Genomic DNA, 17,901 nt, shown 5'->3' on the forward strand with positions numbered 1-17,901 from the left:
TGCAATAGCAAAAGCATTTTCAAATGAACCTTTAGGGCTAGAAAATCCTGATTTGTGTCTCTCTGATAGAGGTGAGCAGTGAAACCAATATTGAGAAGGATGTTTTCCCTAAAATGTCAGTGATTTGAACTATGCTGTAGCCAATAAATGTCTTCAACAAGGAGATGGAAAAATAAGAGCCAGTTCTATGGTTGTAAAGGGCCGAGTTTGGCCACACTTACTGTGAATAGTTCCTTATGTGTGGCTCCAGTGAAATCTATGAGAGCACTCGCAGACTAAGTTACCCCAGGCGAGTAATGGTGGTGGAATTGGGCCCACGATGGGAGTAATCAGTGCTGGCAGCATGCTGTTGTGGTGATTTTCTGCTCTTTTCCCTTTCCAGTGGTACATGAATGGGAATAAATATTTCTCAGATCTGTGGAATATCATGGATACGCTTGGAATCTTTTACTTCATAACAGGGATTATATTCAGGTGAGTAGTGTTCGGTGTAAAGGCATATTACCATGGCTCTCCTCAGTGCCAGGTGCTGGTATGGGTGTGTCTGGCTGTGAGAAGATGATGAACCAAGTCACTTGAACTCACTAGCAAACTCGTTATGTTTCCTAAAATAATAGAAGGTTGTGGATTTTGGTTCCAAGGCACAAAGACTGGTTCTGCAGAACATCTCGTGAAGAGAACTTGTGCTGAGGAACTTTTCTCCTGCTCAGATAATGATTAACCCAGAGAAGTTTGGTTTGGGTGCTGCTACAGTCAGAATTCAACAACCCCACATTCTCTGGACTCAGAGGATGTTTTTCTGGATTTCAGGGCCCTTCTAGGCCAGCAGCGCAGTTAGATCCAGAGTTATAGGAAATATAGGGTATGGTTTAGCAGAATCACACAGAGCTAGTTGAGGGGTTTAGATGTTGACTCAAGCCATTTGTCTGACCCTAGTGTCTATTCCTGATTCACCAAGTATCTGTTGTAGCTCCTGGTAAGAGAGGGTTGCGTTGCTACTTCAGCCTTCTCTGATGTGCATCCATCAAAAGCCAAGTGGGCAGAGATCCCCAGCTTCAGCTCCCTCCCCTGCCAAACTCCTGGCGTTCTGTTCCAGAGGATGAGCTCCCCAGCCTTCCTTGGGTGCCGGTCTTTCTCTTTAAGAACCTTCATGAGGCCCGCTGTCTTTTCCGCTACCACAGTGTGTGCAAACGCTATGAGTCATACTAGCGTGAATCCAGTGTCACCCTACTGAAGTCAGTGTGGTGACTCTGGATTTATGCTGGTGTAGCTAAGGTCAGAACTGGGCCCAATGAGGCCTGAAGTATGCTCCGTGGAAATATCTCTGTCCTCCTGACTGCAGTAGCACTGATGGGTGATCCTGAGGATCTCTGCTCTTTGGGTGGTTGCACGACTGAAGCTTTTGTGCTACGGTCTTGAGTTTTTGCAAAAGCCCAACGAACTGGACGACTCTGCTGACTGGTAATGGGGCATGAAGCTTTCTGGATTGCCAGTGAGAATTCCCTCCCACCCCCCCGCTTATTAGTGGCTGAAAGCTGTTTATCAGCTGATAGTGATGTACGGTGTGTGTGAAGCGACTTGAGGCCTGAGCCAGCTTCCACTGAAGTCAGTGGAAAAGATTACCATTGACTTCAATGGGCTTTGGATTGGGCCCTTAGTGCTGTTAGTTTGGTTTCTAATGGACAGATATCCCTGTCAGTTAAAAGATTCATAATTACAACTTAATTGTACCTTTTGACAGCCTCAGAAAAAGGGGCCAAGAGGATAGAATGGGAATGGAGACTCCTGTTCCGTAGCAGAATTCAGGTGTCTGTCCTTGGTCATGAAAGGGTTGTGTGGGAAGCTGCTGGTTTTTCTTCTGGATTCTCCCACACCTAATCTCACTTAATAGACCGAATCTAGCCTTTGGGATTGCTGTAATTTACATATACTATACAATAGAACCTCACTCCCGTGTACAGACTGGATTCTATGACGGGGCAAGTAAATGAACAGGCACGGATACATACATCCTGCAATATATCTTGTTCACTTGTTTTGTCAGTTGTAGTTCCAGTTATTGATGTTACTCTGTTGTCATACACTAGTAAAAGTTTGTGGTATATTTTGGGGGGACGAAATGAAAGGAATGAGACCTGTACAGCATCTGTTGTTACACTTTCGCTAAGAGGATAGAAGAGACCACCAACTTTTTTTGCAAAGACTATAAAGTGTGCAAATAAGTAAGCATGGATTAACCAGGTTCTACTCTATGGGACTAGGCTGTTTCAATATATATTTGTCATAACTTTAGCCAATGTTTCACTATACTTATTTTTCTTCCCCAGGCTCCGTTCCTCCAATGAAAACTCCTGGTACTCTGGGCGAGTCATTTTTTGCCTGGACTACATCATTTTTACTCTAAGGCTGATCCACATTTTCACAGTTAGCAGGAATCTAGGACCAAAAATTATTATGCTTCAGAGGATGGTAAGACACGGGCAATTGTTCATAACATTCTAAATAAACGAAGTGACAAGCTTTTCTTCTTAGAGTGAAATTCCCCCCTGTACAGAGGACCAGCACAAGGCCCAAACCCCACATACATCCTCAAAATGGGGTTTAATTGAGATTGAAAAGGGACATAACTAGTACAGGACTGTGTATTGGCTTTCTGCATGGGGTGTGTGTGGGGAGTCCCTCTGAATGAACAGTGTGACACAGGAGGGCCAGGGAGCAATGGGACGTGGTAGAAGGGAAGTATATAAACCCTAGGTTAATTAAGGCGTGGTTCCCTGTAGACTAGGGAGGGTTGCTACAGGTTAATTGGAGCACCTGTAATCAATTAAGGCCCTGTTAGAAACCTAATAAAACCCCCTGCTTCAGGCAGTCAGGGGAAAGGAGGAAGGAGAGAGGACTGGAGCTTGGAGGTGTGCTGTTAGACTTGGAGGAACAGAAAACCGGAGTAAGGGAGACCCTGCCCCAGCAGGGGAGGGACATTCCCTCCCCCAGCGTTTAAGGACTGAAGGTACCCCACCCAAGGGAGAAGAGGGTAAGAACCTGCAGGGGTTGAGAGGGACTGGGACTCAGAGTGAGGAGCAAACCCAGACTCCTCCCCCGCTTCCCTCCTTTACCACCTTCCTGGGCCACTAGTGGGGCCCTCGGTGCCCCAAGAGCAGGGGTAAGGGTTGGTATTTTAGCCCCCCACCAAGAAAAGCGCAGGACCCACCATACTATATCGACCATCTTGTCACACATGGTGTCAGGGATGGGATCTCTGCACCGTGAACATAATCCAGAGTGGGTCACAACCACCTTGCCTCAAGATGGAGTATCTGGTCAAAGCACTGGTGCAAGCCACTGCCGCCCAGCAGGAGGCTACCCGGGTTCAGGCAGCTGCCCAATAGGAGGCCATGTGGCTGCAGCAAGAGACCAATCACCTACTGATGACCCAGGCCACCCAAGATCAGGCCATGCTGCAGGAACTAGTGAACCAAGTGAAGGTCCTTACGGAGCTGAGCCGCGGGTATGATGGGACACGGACCATACGGGCCAGCTACTGTCTGCAGAAAATGACCCGGGAGGATGATGTGGAGGCATACCTCCTGGCTTTTGAGAGGACAGCTCTGAGGGAGGCCTGGCCCCGAGACCAGTGGTCAGGGATCCTTGCCCCATTTTTGTGCGGGGAGGCCCAGAAGGCCTCCTATGATATGACCACAGAGGAGGCAGCAGATTACCGACTGAAGGTGGAGATCCTAGCCAGGGCAGGGGTAACAACGGCCTTGAGAGCCCGGAGTTTCCATGAATAGCAGTACTGTGAAGACAAGACACCGCGATCACAACTATTTGACCTAATCCACCTAGCCTGGAAGTGGTTATGCCCGGAGGCTCTCAGCTCAGAGAAAATGATGGAGTTCCTGGTACTGGACCACTATACGAGGGGACTACCTTCAGGCCTCCAAGCCTGGATAGGCCAGAATGACCCCTCCACTTATGACGAACTAGTCACCCTTGTAGAGAGACAACTGGCAGCCCGTGAACTGTTCGAAACCCCGGGAGGTGAAACGCGGCGTTTTAGGAAACCAGTCCCAACCCCGAGGTCCCGGATCATCGAGAACTCCAGGAAAGCCATAGCTGGAAGAACAGGCACCAAGGAGCGGCCTGAGGCCCCAAAGGGACCTGAGGGTCCGGGGGGAGAGGGTTGGGGAAGCGAGTCAGAGGGCCCAAGACAGAGGGCAACCTCTGGAATGAGATATCGCTGTTATGAGTGTGGGGAATTGGGGCATGTAGCAGCCCAGTGCCCCAACAGGGAGGAGCCTATGCAATGTAATCTGAGGGATCCTGGGGACCAATGTGGCCTAATCAGCCTGGTGGGGGTTGCGATGGCCCAACATGAGTACACCAGGCCAGTAAAGATGAATCGCATCCAGACCATAGCTTTGGTGGACTCTGGGAGTGCTGTCACATTGGTCTCAGGGAAATTAGTGGGGCAAGACCAACTGAGCCGGGCCAAGAGCACTGGAGTGACATGTGTCCATGGCACAGTAAATTTCTACCCCACAATTCCAATACGGATTGAGATCCAGGGAAGTACTACCAAGATGACTGCAGGGGTGGTCCCCAAGCTCCCCTACCCAGTCTTAATTGGCAGGGACTTTCCTGGGTTCGAGAGCCTACTCCCCCCCCCCCTTGAGTTAGGGAAGGAAAGTAAACCCCGAGTAGAATGTGAGGTACCCATGGATGATCCTACCACAATTTTTGCTGGGTTTTCCCCAGAGTTATTTTCACCCCCTGGGAAGTCCCAGAAATCCAGACGGGAAAGGAGAGCAGACAAAAGATTAGGAACCAGGATCTTGGCAGCAAACCAGAAAGCTGCCCTGGTTGGGAGGAAGGCTCGTGGAGACCCAGAGACGGCCCCCAGCACGAGCAGAAGCACCCCAAAAGAAGGAGGGGAACCCAAGTCAATAGAATCAGGCCAGATTGGTCCTGCACGCAAATGTTTTGGGCAGGACCAAGCCGATGACCCACTATATGCAAATGTGAGGGAGGAGGTAGTAGAGGTAAATGGTGTGCCAGTAGAAGGGAAAACCAAAGGCACAGGGCCATACTATATAATCAAGCAGGATCTGTTGTACTGGGTAGTGCCAATACGGTGGGAAGTAGTAGAACAGCTCTTGGTGCCACGGAAGCACACAAGGGCTGTATTAGAATTAGCTCACAGTCATCTGTTTGGGGGACATTTAGGAGCAGACAAGACTCTGGATAGAGTCCTAAGAAGGTTCTACTGGCCGGGGGTACGGGCAGAAGTCCAACACTATTGCACCTCCTGCCCAGAGTGCCAGCTGCATCATCCCCGACCTCAGTTAAGGGCCCCGTTGGTACCCTTGCCCATAATTGAAGTTCCTTTTGAAAGAATAGCAATGGATCTAGTGGGCCCACTAGAAAGAACAGCGCGGGCCAACAAAGCATACTTGTCATCCTGGACTACGCTACACGGTACCCCGAAGCCATTCCTTTAAGGAACCCCACGTCCAAGGCAATTGCAAAAGAACTGGTGCAGGTTTTTGCTAGGGTAGGCAACCCTAAGGAGATCCTGACAGATCAAGGGACTCCCTTCATGTCGAGAGTAATGAAAGACTTATGTACCCTGCTCCGCATCCAAGCCTTGTGGACCTCGGTCTATCATCCCCAAACAGATGGTCTGGTTGAGGGATTTAACCACACTCTCAAGAGTATGATCCGAAAGGTGATGGCCCAAGACGGAAAAGATTAGGATACCCTCCTACCATATCTGATGTTTGCAATACGAGAAGTTTCCCAAGCCTCTGCAGGTTTCTCCCCCTTCGAGCTACTGTATGGACGCCACCCACGTGGCATATTAGACATCGCGAAGGAGGAATGGGAGGAACAACCCAACCCAGGGAAGAATGTCATTGCACACGTAGCCCAGATGAGAGAACAAATAGTCCAAGTAACCCCCATAGTATGAGAGCATTTGGAGAAAGCACAAGAGGCCCAATGAACCTACTACAATCGTCAGGCAAAAACACAGAAATTTCAACCAGGAGAATGGGTGCTGGTACTGGTACCAACAGCAGAAAGTAAGCTCCTGGCCAGTTGTCATGGACCCTATGAGATCGTGGAAGGTGTTGGGGAGGTGAATTATAAGGTAAAGCAGCCAGACCTCTGAAGGCCAGAGCAGATCTATCATGTCAACTCACTAAAACCCTGGCACAATCGGGAGACATGCCTGGCCATGCTGCCGGCCACACCCCAGGCAGATGGCCCACAAGGGCAGGTAAGGTTATCCCCCAAATTAGCCCCAGAACAACGAACAGAGGTCATCGAAATGATCCAGCGGAACCAAGATGTGTTCTCCACACAACCAGGCCGTACGACGCTGATCCAACACCACATTGTCACCTGTCCCAGAGCAAGGGTGACCATAAAACCATATCGCATACCGGAGGCAAAAAGAGAAGAAATTAGGGCAGAAGTAAGGAAGATGCTGGAACTTGGGGTGATTGAGGAATCCCACTGCCAATGGTCCAGCCCTATTGTCTTGGTCCCCAAGCCTGATGGCACCCTGAGGTTTTGTAATGACCTTTGGAAGTTAAATGAGGTATCCCAATTCGATGCCTACCCGATACCACGTGTTGATGAGCTGGTGGATCAGTTAGGCAAGGCCCGATACTTGTCCACCTTGGACTTGACGAAAGGCTACTGACAGATCCCCCTGGCTGAGGACGCCAAGGAAAAAAACGCTTTCTCTACACCTGACAGCCACTTCCAATATACCTTCCTCCCTTTTGGGCTCCATGGGGCCCCCGCAACTTTCCAACGATTGATGGACAGATTACTTCGACCCCATGCCAAGTATGCTTCTGCCTATTTAGATGACGTGGTAATCCATAGTCCTGACTGGGAGACACACCTGGGGAAAGTGGAAACGGTACTAGATACTCTTAGACAGGCTGGCCTTATCGCTAACCCATCCTAATGTGCCATAGGGCTGGCCGAGGCCAGATATCTCGAGTGTGTAGTCGGAAGGGGCCTGTTGAAGCCCCAGTGGAACAAAGTGGAGGCAATACAGAAATGGCCCCGCCCAATCCGAAAAAAACAAGTCAGAGCATTCTTAGGGATAGTAGGGTACTATCGCAGGTTCATCCCTCACTTCGCCATAAGGGCAGCGCCTCTGACGAACCTAATAAGAGCTCGGGGCCCGGAGATAGTTAAGTGGACCGAGAAAGCAGAGGAAGCTTTCACAGACCTAAGGACAGCCCTTTGCAGCCAGCCAGTGCTCATAGCCCCAGATTTCACAAAGGAATTCATCCTACAAACAGACGCCTCGGAGGTAGGACTTGGGGCCGTCCTTTCACAGATGGTGGGAGATGAGGAGCACCCGATCCTTTACCTCAGCCAAAAGCTCCTGCTCAGGGAGCAACGGTACGCCGTAGTAGAAAAGGAATGCCTAGCAATTAAATGGGCCATGGAGATTCTACGGTACTACCTACTTGGGTGGCAGTTCACCCTTATGACGGACCATGCCCCGCTCCAATGGATGCACACAAATACCACACCCAAGGGAGAAGAAGGTAAGAACCTGCAGGGGTTGCGAGGGGCTGGGACTCAGAGTGAGGAGCAAACCCAGACCCCTCCCCCACTTCCCTCCTTTACCACCTTCCTGGGCCACTAGTGGGGCCCTCGGTGCCCCAAGAGCAGGGGTAAGGGGTGGTATTTTAGCCCCCCCCCCCACCAAGAAAAGCGCAGGACCCACCATACTATATCGGCCATCTTGTCACAACAGTTAACGTTGGAAAGACAACGAGCTTGGTTTCACAGCACCTTTCAGCCTCAGGGCATATTAAATGCTTCAGAGCTGGATTTTGCAGCCCAACTCATTACTCACATGAAGATTCCTTACTCAACACGAGTAAGGGTATGGCTGAGGAAGGAAAACCTCAATTCTTCTGAGAAGCTAGACTTAGCAGCTGCTGGGAGTTTGCCTGCTTCAGGAATTGGACTAGGGAGTGGTCTTGCTGACTTCACTCCCTTTTAGAGTGGGGAAAGAGAGCCCTGTCTACTAATCGCTGGCAAAGCTTACTGGGAGGGGGAGACACTGGGGAGTGGCTCGGCTCACTTCAGTGGTGGCAGGAGGAGAGGCGTGCCACTGAAGAAACAGCTCCAGAGAAGGGGGCGCTGGAGAGAGCTCTCGGTCCAAGAGTACGGACGGTGAGCTGAAAAAGGAACTGGATTGTGCACACAGGCTGGGGCCTGTCTACTTCCCAGGAAAGGAAAAGAGGCTTTGATCACACCTGGGGTGCACTGAACCTGAGGAACTTATGAAGAAATAGCACTGAGAGCAATTGAATGTACATGCAGGTGAAATTAACACTGAGGTTTTTAAAGAATTGCTACATCTCCGGCTTCCATTTTTCTGCCACTTCTGTGGTGGTCGGGTCATCCTGGCCTCCCAGCTTCTATTGGTGACAAAGGATCACAGAACTAGGCTCTTACTAAATAAGGGGTTTGTAATGGTCCCTCACTCTCAAGTGGGGAGGGAGGCCGCTCCACCTCGCAGTATCAGGCAACAACCCTCAGACTTGGGCCTTGCTGGCGGAGCCGAGCCGTACGAAGTCTATAGTTCTGTAGCCTCCAAGCAGAGGCAAACCAATAGGAACAACCTGGTGCTCCTGCCCTCTTGGGCAGGGCGAAGCAGTGAGCAGTCCGTAGCCCTCAGTCCCCACGTTGGAGGGGGCAGTAATTCAAAGCCTGAATCTCTGGCCCTTTGGATGGGACGGAGCAGGGAGCAGGCTTTAGCCTAAACCCCCTGGCTAAGGCAGCCAGCAAACACTCAGTCTAGGCTCTGGTTCTTTGGGCAGGGCAGAGCAGGGCACAGGCTTCAGCCCACAGGCCCCTGGCTGGGACTGGCAACAAGTACAAGTCTAGCATACCCTGACCCTCACATGGGGTGGAGCAAACAAAGGTCTGGCGTCTTACCGCATTTGCTCCAATCCCTCAGATAGAGATAAGCACCTACAAGATCTCTATCAAGCATTCTTAAAACTACAATACCCACCTGCTGAAGTGAAAAAACAGTTTGACAGAGCCAGACGAGTACCCAGAAGTCACCTCCTACAAGACAGGCCCAACAAAGAAAATAACAGAACACCACTAGCTGTCACCTTCAGCCCCCAACTAAAACCTCTCCAGCGCATCATCAGAGATCTACAACCTATCCTGAAAGATGATCCTTTACTCTCACAGATCTTGGGAGACAGACCTGTCCTCGCTTACAGACACCCCCCCAACCTAAAGCAAATACTCACCAGCAACCACACATCACTGAACAAAAACACTGACCCAGGAACCTATCCTTGTAACAAAGCCCGATGCCAACTCTGTCCACATATCTATTCAAGTGACATCATCATAGGACCTAATCACATCAGCCATACCATCAGGGGCTCGTTCACCTGCACATCTACCAATGTGATATATGCCATCATGTGCCAGCAAGGCCCCTCTGCCATGTACATTGGCCAAACCGGACAATCTCTACGCAAAAGAATTAATGGACACAAATCTGACATCAGGAATCATAATACTCAAAAACCAGTGGGAGAACACTTTAACCTGTCTGGCTATTCAATGACAGACCTGCGGGTGGCTATCTTACAACAGAAAAACTTCAAAAACAGACTCCAGCGAGAGACTGCTGAGCTGGAATTGATATGCAAACTAGATACAATCAACTCAGGATTGAATAAGGACTGGGAATGGCTGAGCCATTACAAACATTGAATCTATCTCCCCTTGTAAGTATTCTCACACTTCTTATCAAACTGTCTGTACTGGGCTATCTTGATTATCACTTCAAAAGTTTTTTTCTCTTACTTAATTGGCCTCTCAGAGTTGGTAAGACAACTCCCACCTGTTCATGCTCTCTGTATGTGTGTGTATATATCTCCTCAATATATGTTTCACTCTATATGCATCCGAAGAAGTGGGCTGTAGTCCACAAAAGCTTATGCTCTAATAAATTTGTTAGTCTCTAAGGTGCCACAAGTACTCCTGTTCTTAACTCGGGCAGACGGCAGTCAAAGGCAGGCCTCTCGGCCTACAGCGGGGAAGGGGTGGGGTGGCAGGGGATAGGACGATGCTGTTACTGCCTCCTCAATTTAGGGGCTATTCTTTTGTGTGATTTTTCTTTTTCTTTTTCTCTGTCAGTCTCTCAAATAGCAGATCCCCAGTATTTAGAAGAAAGAGGTAATATTTTGAGGAGGTGGGAGAGGAGAGAGGAGACAAGAGAACCCTTGTCGTTTGTGGGTGTATCAAATGGAAAGTTGCTTCCTGGAATACAAACTGTCGATAGTCTCTGCGGGAATACCAAGGGAAAGGAATTCAGCAATCCATCACCTGTGGGCATCTAGAAAATGAACATTTCTTTTTCAAGGTGCCCAGGACCAAATTGTCGGAAGTGGTTACCAGTTTTGCTGTTTTAAATGTTGCATACGTGAAACCTATGTCTGAGTGTGAATCAGGTCAGTTATTCATCTTGGACCTGTGTACAGAACTTGCATGTGTAGATTTTGGGGTCTGATCCAAACCCCATGAAAGTCAATGGGATTTTCCCATTGATCTCAATAGGCTTTGGATCAGGCACTGATCTTATAATCACTTAGGTTCGAGCATACCCTTTGAGACTGGATGGAGGCCATCTGAAAATGTGGCTATAGTGTGTTGCTGAGGGACTGGATTTTCACATCACTTCCTAACCTTCTGTTTAATTCATAGGGAACAAACTCCTGGCCTCCTTACATTGTGACTTGCTGCAGGAATGTGGATGATGCACTGATCTGTTTTTTATACCCTCCTTTTCTAGATGATTGATGTCTTCTTCTTCCTGTTCCTCTTCGGTGTGTGGATGGTGGCCTTTGGCGTGGCCAGGCAGGGCATCCTGAGGAAGAATGAGTACCGCTGGGAATGGATCTTCCGATCAGTTATCTACGAGCCTTACCTGGCCATGTTTGGCCAGTACCCTGATGACATTGATGGTAGCCATCTTCTGTGTGTACCTCCCCTGGGCAGGGGGGGCTGCACTCGTTTGGCTCAGCTAGGGAGCCCACAGTGTCTCTTAAGGCCAGATCCTGCATTGGATCTGTGTTTATACTGAGCCCTACTGACTTGAGTGGGGCTCTGCAGAGACGCGGGTCTGCCCATGGACAGCTGCTTGAAGGATTTGACCCTTAATGACTGTTCAAGCCAGTATTAAAGCAGGATAGACTATAAGTGGCTGGGGCCAAGGCATCAGATGACAGTGGGGGCGTGATTGGAGACCTTAGAGGGATGTGGTTCATCAGCCCTCTGAAAATTGGGCCCCGTTACAGGAGCCCTCACTCCCCTCCCATCTGGCACCCAGCACTTCGCCAGACCTGGCCCAGCTCCAACGTGCCCCTCCGGTTCCCACTGCCCTTCTCTCCAGGAACCTGGTACAGCACCTTCATACTCACTCCAATCAACCCCCCTAACAGACTCCTGCTCCAACCTTCCTGACCCCTTCCTTCCAAACAGCAGGAAGGTGGGTTTTCACACGAGACTTCATCCCATGCAATCCATTCCAGTATCGGAAGGAGGGATGGTCGTGGTTACAGTCTTTCTCTGACTTGTCTGACGCTAAATGGCTAATGCCAGAGCTTTTTGGCGCACTCTCCTACATGTGCGTATGGTGTGTTCGGTGCTAATGGAATATCGTTGCCGTGTTCATGTCTCTAGTTCACAAGCTGCCCTTTGCAACCGCCATCTCCATATAAACTGGAGGGCCGCGGTCTGCCCTCCCCTGTGCATTGCAGTGACGGCCCTAGTGCAGCTGCACTGATGTCTGGCCAGCAATGACTGCAGTCCAGGGCACTGCTGTAAATGCCTAGTGCAGACAGGCAGAGCTACTGCTGATGGCGCTAACGCTGGTTTCAAGCAGTGGTAGTCTACTCCCAGGCAAATTGCATTTCATCTGTTTATGCTAAACAGTAGCATCAGTGGGTGGTCTTGGGGTAAATCCCCGATGTTACAGACACATAGGAGAGCAAAAGGCTTCCTTTGCACAGCCCCCGCAGTCTCACTCTCTCCTCCTCTTGCTCTAGGTACCACATACAATTTTGATCGCTGCACCTTCTCCGGGAATGAGTCTAAACCTTTGTGTGTAGAACTGGATGCTAACAACCATCCCCGCTTCCCGGAGTGGATCACCATCCCCCTGGTGTGCATCTACATGCTCTCCACCAACATCCTCCTGGTTAACCTGCTGGTTGCCATGTTCGGGTATGTATTAGATGAGCGGTTCTCTGATGGTGACCCTTGCAGTCTGCAGAATGGCCAGACCAAGGGAAAATGGGTCCAAGAGGGAACCTCCTTCTTAGAAAGTCTACTAAGGAATGGAAAAGCTGGAGAAAGCCCTGTGTTAGACTCCACAGGTTTAACACTCGCCAGAGAACGTCAGAGACCCAGGGTGTGTGTAGTGTGCTGTTTAGCTGGACAGCACCAAGGTTTTCAAGCCTAAAAGAAAGCCCCTCCCATAAATTAAATATCTGCCTCGTTACCGGAAAGAACCTCCCCACCTCGGCAAAATAAAAATGGCAGCTCTGCTGAAATCCCAGCTCCTTCAGGTGACTTGCCATCAATAAATCTAAAGCGCTAGACGTGCTGCAAGTACACACATGAATGAGAAGCATGTGCAATGGTGTGATGTGACATGCACGAGAGCCACTCCATTTCTGTGAGCTGGTAGGACGTGGAGCTGATAAGAATCCTGCTGTTTCACGGGTGTGAAGAGCAATGTTCTTGCTGGCTCATGAGTGAAGTCATCAAGTGACTTAAGTCAGCAGAGGGACAGTATGTTATCCAGGCAGCATCTGCAGGAGCCACAGATTCAGGTTTACTAGATACACTGACCATCTGTTTGTACTTAGAACTCGTATTTATGTAGCACCTCTCCTCCCGGAGGAGCAGATCTTTACAAACTGACCTGCACGTGTCTGGTGCTCCTCTTTTGGAAGACAGCTTGGTTCTTGTCCTGATTGTAGGGAACTGAGGGCAGAATGGCGAGCTTACACTCAGCCCTGGATGAGGAGCATTGTGTAGCTATGCTGTCCTGGGAGGAGCCCGGGGAAGGAACTGCAGCTCCTTCCTCAGAGCGTTACTCACTGCAGCTTGGAAAGGCGGCTGCAGCTTACTCACCCCTTCCTGCCAGCCCATTTCCACTGACAGCAGAATACAGGGGGGTGGAGCCAATGCTGGGGCCCCTCCCTTTCCTTATCCACATGTTTGCAGCCGGGGTGGGAAAAGCAGAGGCTGCGCTCTGCACCAGACCTGGACCCTAGATCTGGGTAAGTCTTCACTGGTTGAATCGGGCTGGGGTGGCTTTCCTGTCCTACATGGTTGAGAAAGTTTAGCCTTGAGGGTGGAGGGTTTAGCCCTTTAAAATGCTTTCATTCTCTGTCTTTTAGGTGGTAGTGGGATATAGAGTTCAGTCTGCCACTCCTAGGTTAATCTGAGTGCTCAAGCCCATGATGCTTTTCAATCAAAATCTCCAAACGTGGCGCCGTAGATCAACTAACTCTCTGTTAAATAAATAATCATTATAGTCCAGTAGCACCTGGAGCCCGAAACCAAAACCAGGGCCCCATTATACTGGGGGCTGTGCACACTGTAGTATGACAGTCCTTACCCCAAAGAGCGAAAGTCTAATTAGCAAGTTGGGGTGGGAGGAGGGGAGTATTATTGTCCTCTTTTATGGATGGGGAAACTGACACAGAGACCAAGGGACTGTCCTAAAAGTCCCCCAGGGAGTCAGTGGCAGAAGAATCCCAGTGCAGTGCCTTAAGTACAGACTGTCCTTACTCTTCAGCTAGCCCTGGTGGTTTATCGTAAGCTTGGGATCCAGCCCTGCAGGGCCTTCCTTTATGGCATATCCATAGAGCTCAGGGAGAGTTTGGGAGTAGGAGAGCTGCTGCCGGATCAGGTCTGAATTAACCAAGGGATCTGCGGAGAGGGTTTGATTCTGTTTGTTTCAGGACTGTTAAATTATCATCTTCAGCGTGGATGATAATCCGGTATTTGTGTAACATTCTACATCTGTATAATTACTGTCCTATTAACCCTTTGAATGCCGACACTCCCAGACTGCTCCAGTAATGGGTAGCAGGCAGTATGTTGAATTTAATACATGCTTGTGGTCCGACTAAAACATGCAATACTCAGATCTGTAGAGGAGGTGTCCTACTTCCCCCAAATGTCCACTCGTTCAAATAAATGATTCGATCCAAAGTAAGGGCTAGGATTCTCCTGAGTCCCAACAGGGCTGCTCAGGAGACTGGGGAGTTAAGAATCCCCCCATTCCTTGCCACCGTGGGCCATGGGGTGGTAGCAGCGGTTGGAGTAGAATCCAGAATCTCTTTCCCAGGCAGCGGGTTACAAGAAGTGGAGAATGGTGGGGGAGGGATAGAATTGGCCATGTGCAGGAGCTACGTTCTGTTTACGTGCGTGCTTGTCATTTCAGTTCCTTCGTATTTATTTGTATTGTTCCAAAATTACAAACTAGAAAACCACCTAGCGCCTATTACGCACCGTACACTGCAGCTACATGGACAAGGGCAATAAAATACATTAGAAGGCATAGACATCTAAAGATAGTAGACGCCATGACCATCAACAAAATACATCCACCATAATCTTCAGCAGCATCCTCTACTTGCAGCAATTCACGACAAGAGTTACAAACTGGACCCTGATGAGGTACAGCTCTCTGCACAATTGGCATTTCACGGAGTAGCTAACCATCCTTTGGTCTAGTTTGTGCCACAATGACACCGCCCGTTGTAAGGGGACGGCCTGTGGCTGCTTTACCGTAAAAGCCTCCCAGGGAAAAGAACTATACCCACAATTCCTTCCCTGTTCCTCTATTTGCTCCTGGAGGTGGGTTTGTAATTGGTACTGCGCTATAACAGCACCAAACTGGTACCACAGCACATCCAAACTCAAGATCTGGAGAGGGGTATGAGGAGGTTCTTACTGCTTCTCGTGCTCAGACACCCACACGCAGTGTAAGTCAATATCTAACAGGCCCTTTTCTTTCCAAAAGAACATGCACATTTGTTGCTGTTCAATATCACTGCTCACAGATGTTTTTCATTTGAAATTGGAAGCCTCTAACATTTGCTAAGTATACATCAGAAGGCTCATAGGCTCCCCTGAGAGATGTATGTGCCAGTGACTTTAAGGGGATTTGCACATCCATATTGGAGAGCATGACAAAGTCGGACGTAATTGATATTGATAGAAAGTTCACATCTTGTGACCAGAAGTTCTGCCACTTGACACTTCAAAACCAATAGATTATTTCTTGCATCTGGTGCAAAGATTACTAGCAAGTCAAAATCAAATGGTACCTTAGCTTTAAAATAAGAGAGCCTTGGCAAACCATGCCATAGTCACATGCACACGGATCCACTGCCACACCCTCTTCCTCATCCCTGCATAGGCTGGCTGTCCATTGTCCAGCAGGGTTGGATGCTGGCTGTGATGTCTTAGTTTCAGCACCGCCAGGCATTACAGTGGTATAGGAGTGGGCAACTTTTAGAGGAGTTAAAGTGCAATCAAGTTATATTCACAATGTGTGCGCTCAAAGCTTCTCTTCTCCTTGCCACTTGGGGCATTCATCACCCAACCCTGCTGTTCACGGAAGAATAGCACTTGCGGCTCATATGTTTCACATTCAGGGCTGAACAGTGTGCAATCAGCTCCTTCAGGCTTATCCCTTCCGTGCACTCTGGTAGCTACCTTGCCTTAATGTTGTTTGTTCAAGCCCAGTTCTTTCGATCATCAATTTTTGCTCTTTGCCAGGTAATCTTTCCGCATTGGTGGCTGCATCCCATCTGATGATTTTACTTTTTCCCAGCAGAAACTCACTTTCCTGTTGCTGCCACATTCCCTGACACTCCTATAACAAATTTTGTTTCACATTGCAAGTGAAATTAGTTCACCTCTTGGTTTTATAGCTCCTTGTATTTTTCTGATGGAGTGCAGTGGCCATTGCAATGTCAGTAAAATCGATATGGGATGTCTGGAAAATATGCAGAGGCTGGTTAGGTGTCTTTCTGCTGCCTTTGAACCCTCAGCTTCCTTTACATCTCCTTCTGATGGAGGTAAAGGGCCTCGCTGAGTCTCTTGCAAGAATAGGGTTAAAGCCACTTCCTAAACAGCCAACTGGCCCTGCATTCTGCTTAAAATGCAGTAGTTACTGTATGAGAATGACTTAAAACATTGCACCAACCGACTTTCCCACAGGCCTCCCTATGTCTGGCAGAGCTGCCTCCAAAGCTTGCCAAATGATTTCAGATTGTGCCCATCAGGGAGAGGTGTCTCTTACTCCCATTTTGGAGGTGAACGCTGACACTGGAATGGTTGGAAAAAATCCAGTACCAGTTCTCAAGCCATGGGGTTACCTGGCTGCAGAGGTAAATGCAAGTAGCCATGCACAGGCCAGCTGCTTACAAACAGAGCCTGAAGTGATAAATGGACGTTAGCTGTGGGGTGGGTACTGAGTGTCTGTTCCAGGGCCCAGAAGCAGTAATTGCGGATGATGAACCGCCTTTACTTCATTAACAACTTTAAATGACTCTTCATCCCTGGGAAAAGTTGGGCTCCTATATCGGCGAGGTGCTTTTGAAAATTGGACCCTAGGACTTTAATCTTCCAAGATTATTGCTGCTGGCTGCTGGAATTTGCACCCTGTTACCACTTTCAAAAGTGACTTTGGGCATGGAGTGCTACAGGTATGGAAACTCCTAAGGCACATAGGTGCTGCTGAAAAAGTTTACCTTAGTCCCTTCCCAAAACTAAAACATTTGATCTCAGCGGAGTTAAACTTCCAAAACTAGAACCCACCCCGCCACCTTTGGGATGGGTTCTAAATCCCAACTCAGATTTGGATCCAACAGTTGTAGCTCTTCTCCATCTCTCTGGGCTGGACTCAAACCCCTGCAGTTTAGGAGGGACTTAAAATCTGGATTAATGTTTTATTAACCATGAGCTGGGGCTTTCCATCAGTTGATCTTGCCAGTAGTACAATACACCAGATCAGATGGCTACGTTCTTATTTAATGTGCTCTTTTTATGACTCAATAATAACCAGAATTGCTGCTCTGGTGCATGATTTGTAGCAAGCATTCAGTGCACTAGTGCCTTAATGTTCCTGCTATTTATCACTCTGACTTGTAGCACAAGCACTATGCTGTATCATCTGTGGATGAATGGAAGAACTCAAGAGACTTCCTCTAGGGAGATATTAATGGCTTTTTATTTTAGATGGGAGTTACCCATTGAGGAGGCTAGACTGGCCCGACAGGTAAGTCTGACATCTGAAATGTGCTATCAGTCATTCTTCACCTTATCACAAATCCTTAGGGTCGTGGGTCTTTCAGATAAACAGAGTTAAAAGTATTGACTATTTTAGTAATGGATGAACTGCTTTTGGTAAAATCAGAATGGACTGGAGCTAGTCAGAAAATGAAAGTCTGTGTGAAACCTGGTCTGACATTTGTCCTAGCTTGTCGATCCTCAACTCATGCTGCAAAGGCTGTTTGTCTGCATGGTCTGTGGGGGCCAGGGAGGACTCTGGTAGGTGGGAAGTGTGGTTCTGGCTGCTGGCTTATGATCTGTGTTGGGGCCAACTGGGGCTCCTGGAGCAGTCTGGGTGAAGACCTGTGTGTGTAAAACATGTCGAGGAACCCACAAGCAGAGCGTAGTCACACCTATTAATGGAATGTGTGATTCCTTCTCCCTGGTTCCCCACCTCCTCTGATCATCTGTCAATTTGTAATAACGCTGCTGATTGAGCAAGAATAATGTAGATCATATCCTGTCTGT

The 17,901-nt window shown here is 48.8% G+C and overlaps 1 protein-coding gene across 1 annotated transcript in view; it reads left to right on the forward strand.

Moving 5' to 3' along the window:
* TRPM8 (transient receptor potential cation channel subfamily M member 8) overlaps positions 1–17,901 on the forward strand; it is a 104,384-nt gene that overhangs the window by 69,407 nt on the left and 17,076 nt on the right. Inside the window, exons 18-21 of the mRNA XM_054044163.1 lie at positions 383–474; positions 2,328–2,469; positions 10,865–11,036; positions 12,120–12,297. Of these exons, the coding sequence (XP_053900138.1) occupies positions 383–474; positions 2,328–2,469; positions 10,865–11,036; positions 12,120–12,297 (584 nt within the window). The remainder of the gene's footprint in view (positions 1–382; positions 475–2,327; positions 2,470–10,864; positions 11,037–12,119; positions 12,298–17,901) is intronic.

Source organism: Malaclemys terrapin, chromosome 11 (genome assembly GCF_027887155.1).
Source record: "Malaclemys terrapin pileata isolate rMalTer1 chromosome 11, rMalTer1.hap1, whole genome shotgun sequence".
NCBI lineage: Eukaryota > Metazoa > Chordata > Testudines > Emydidae > Malaclemys > Malaclemys terrapin.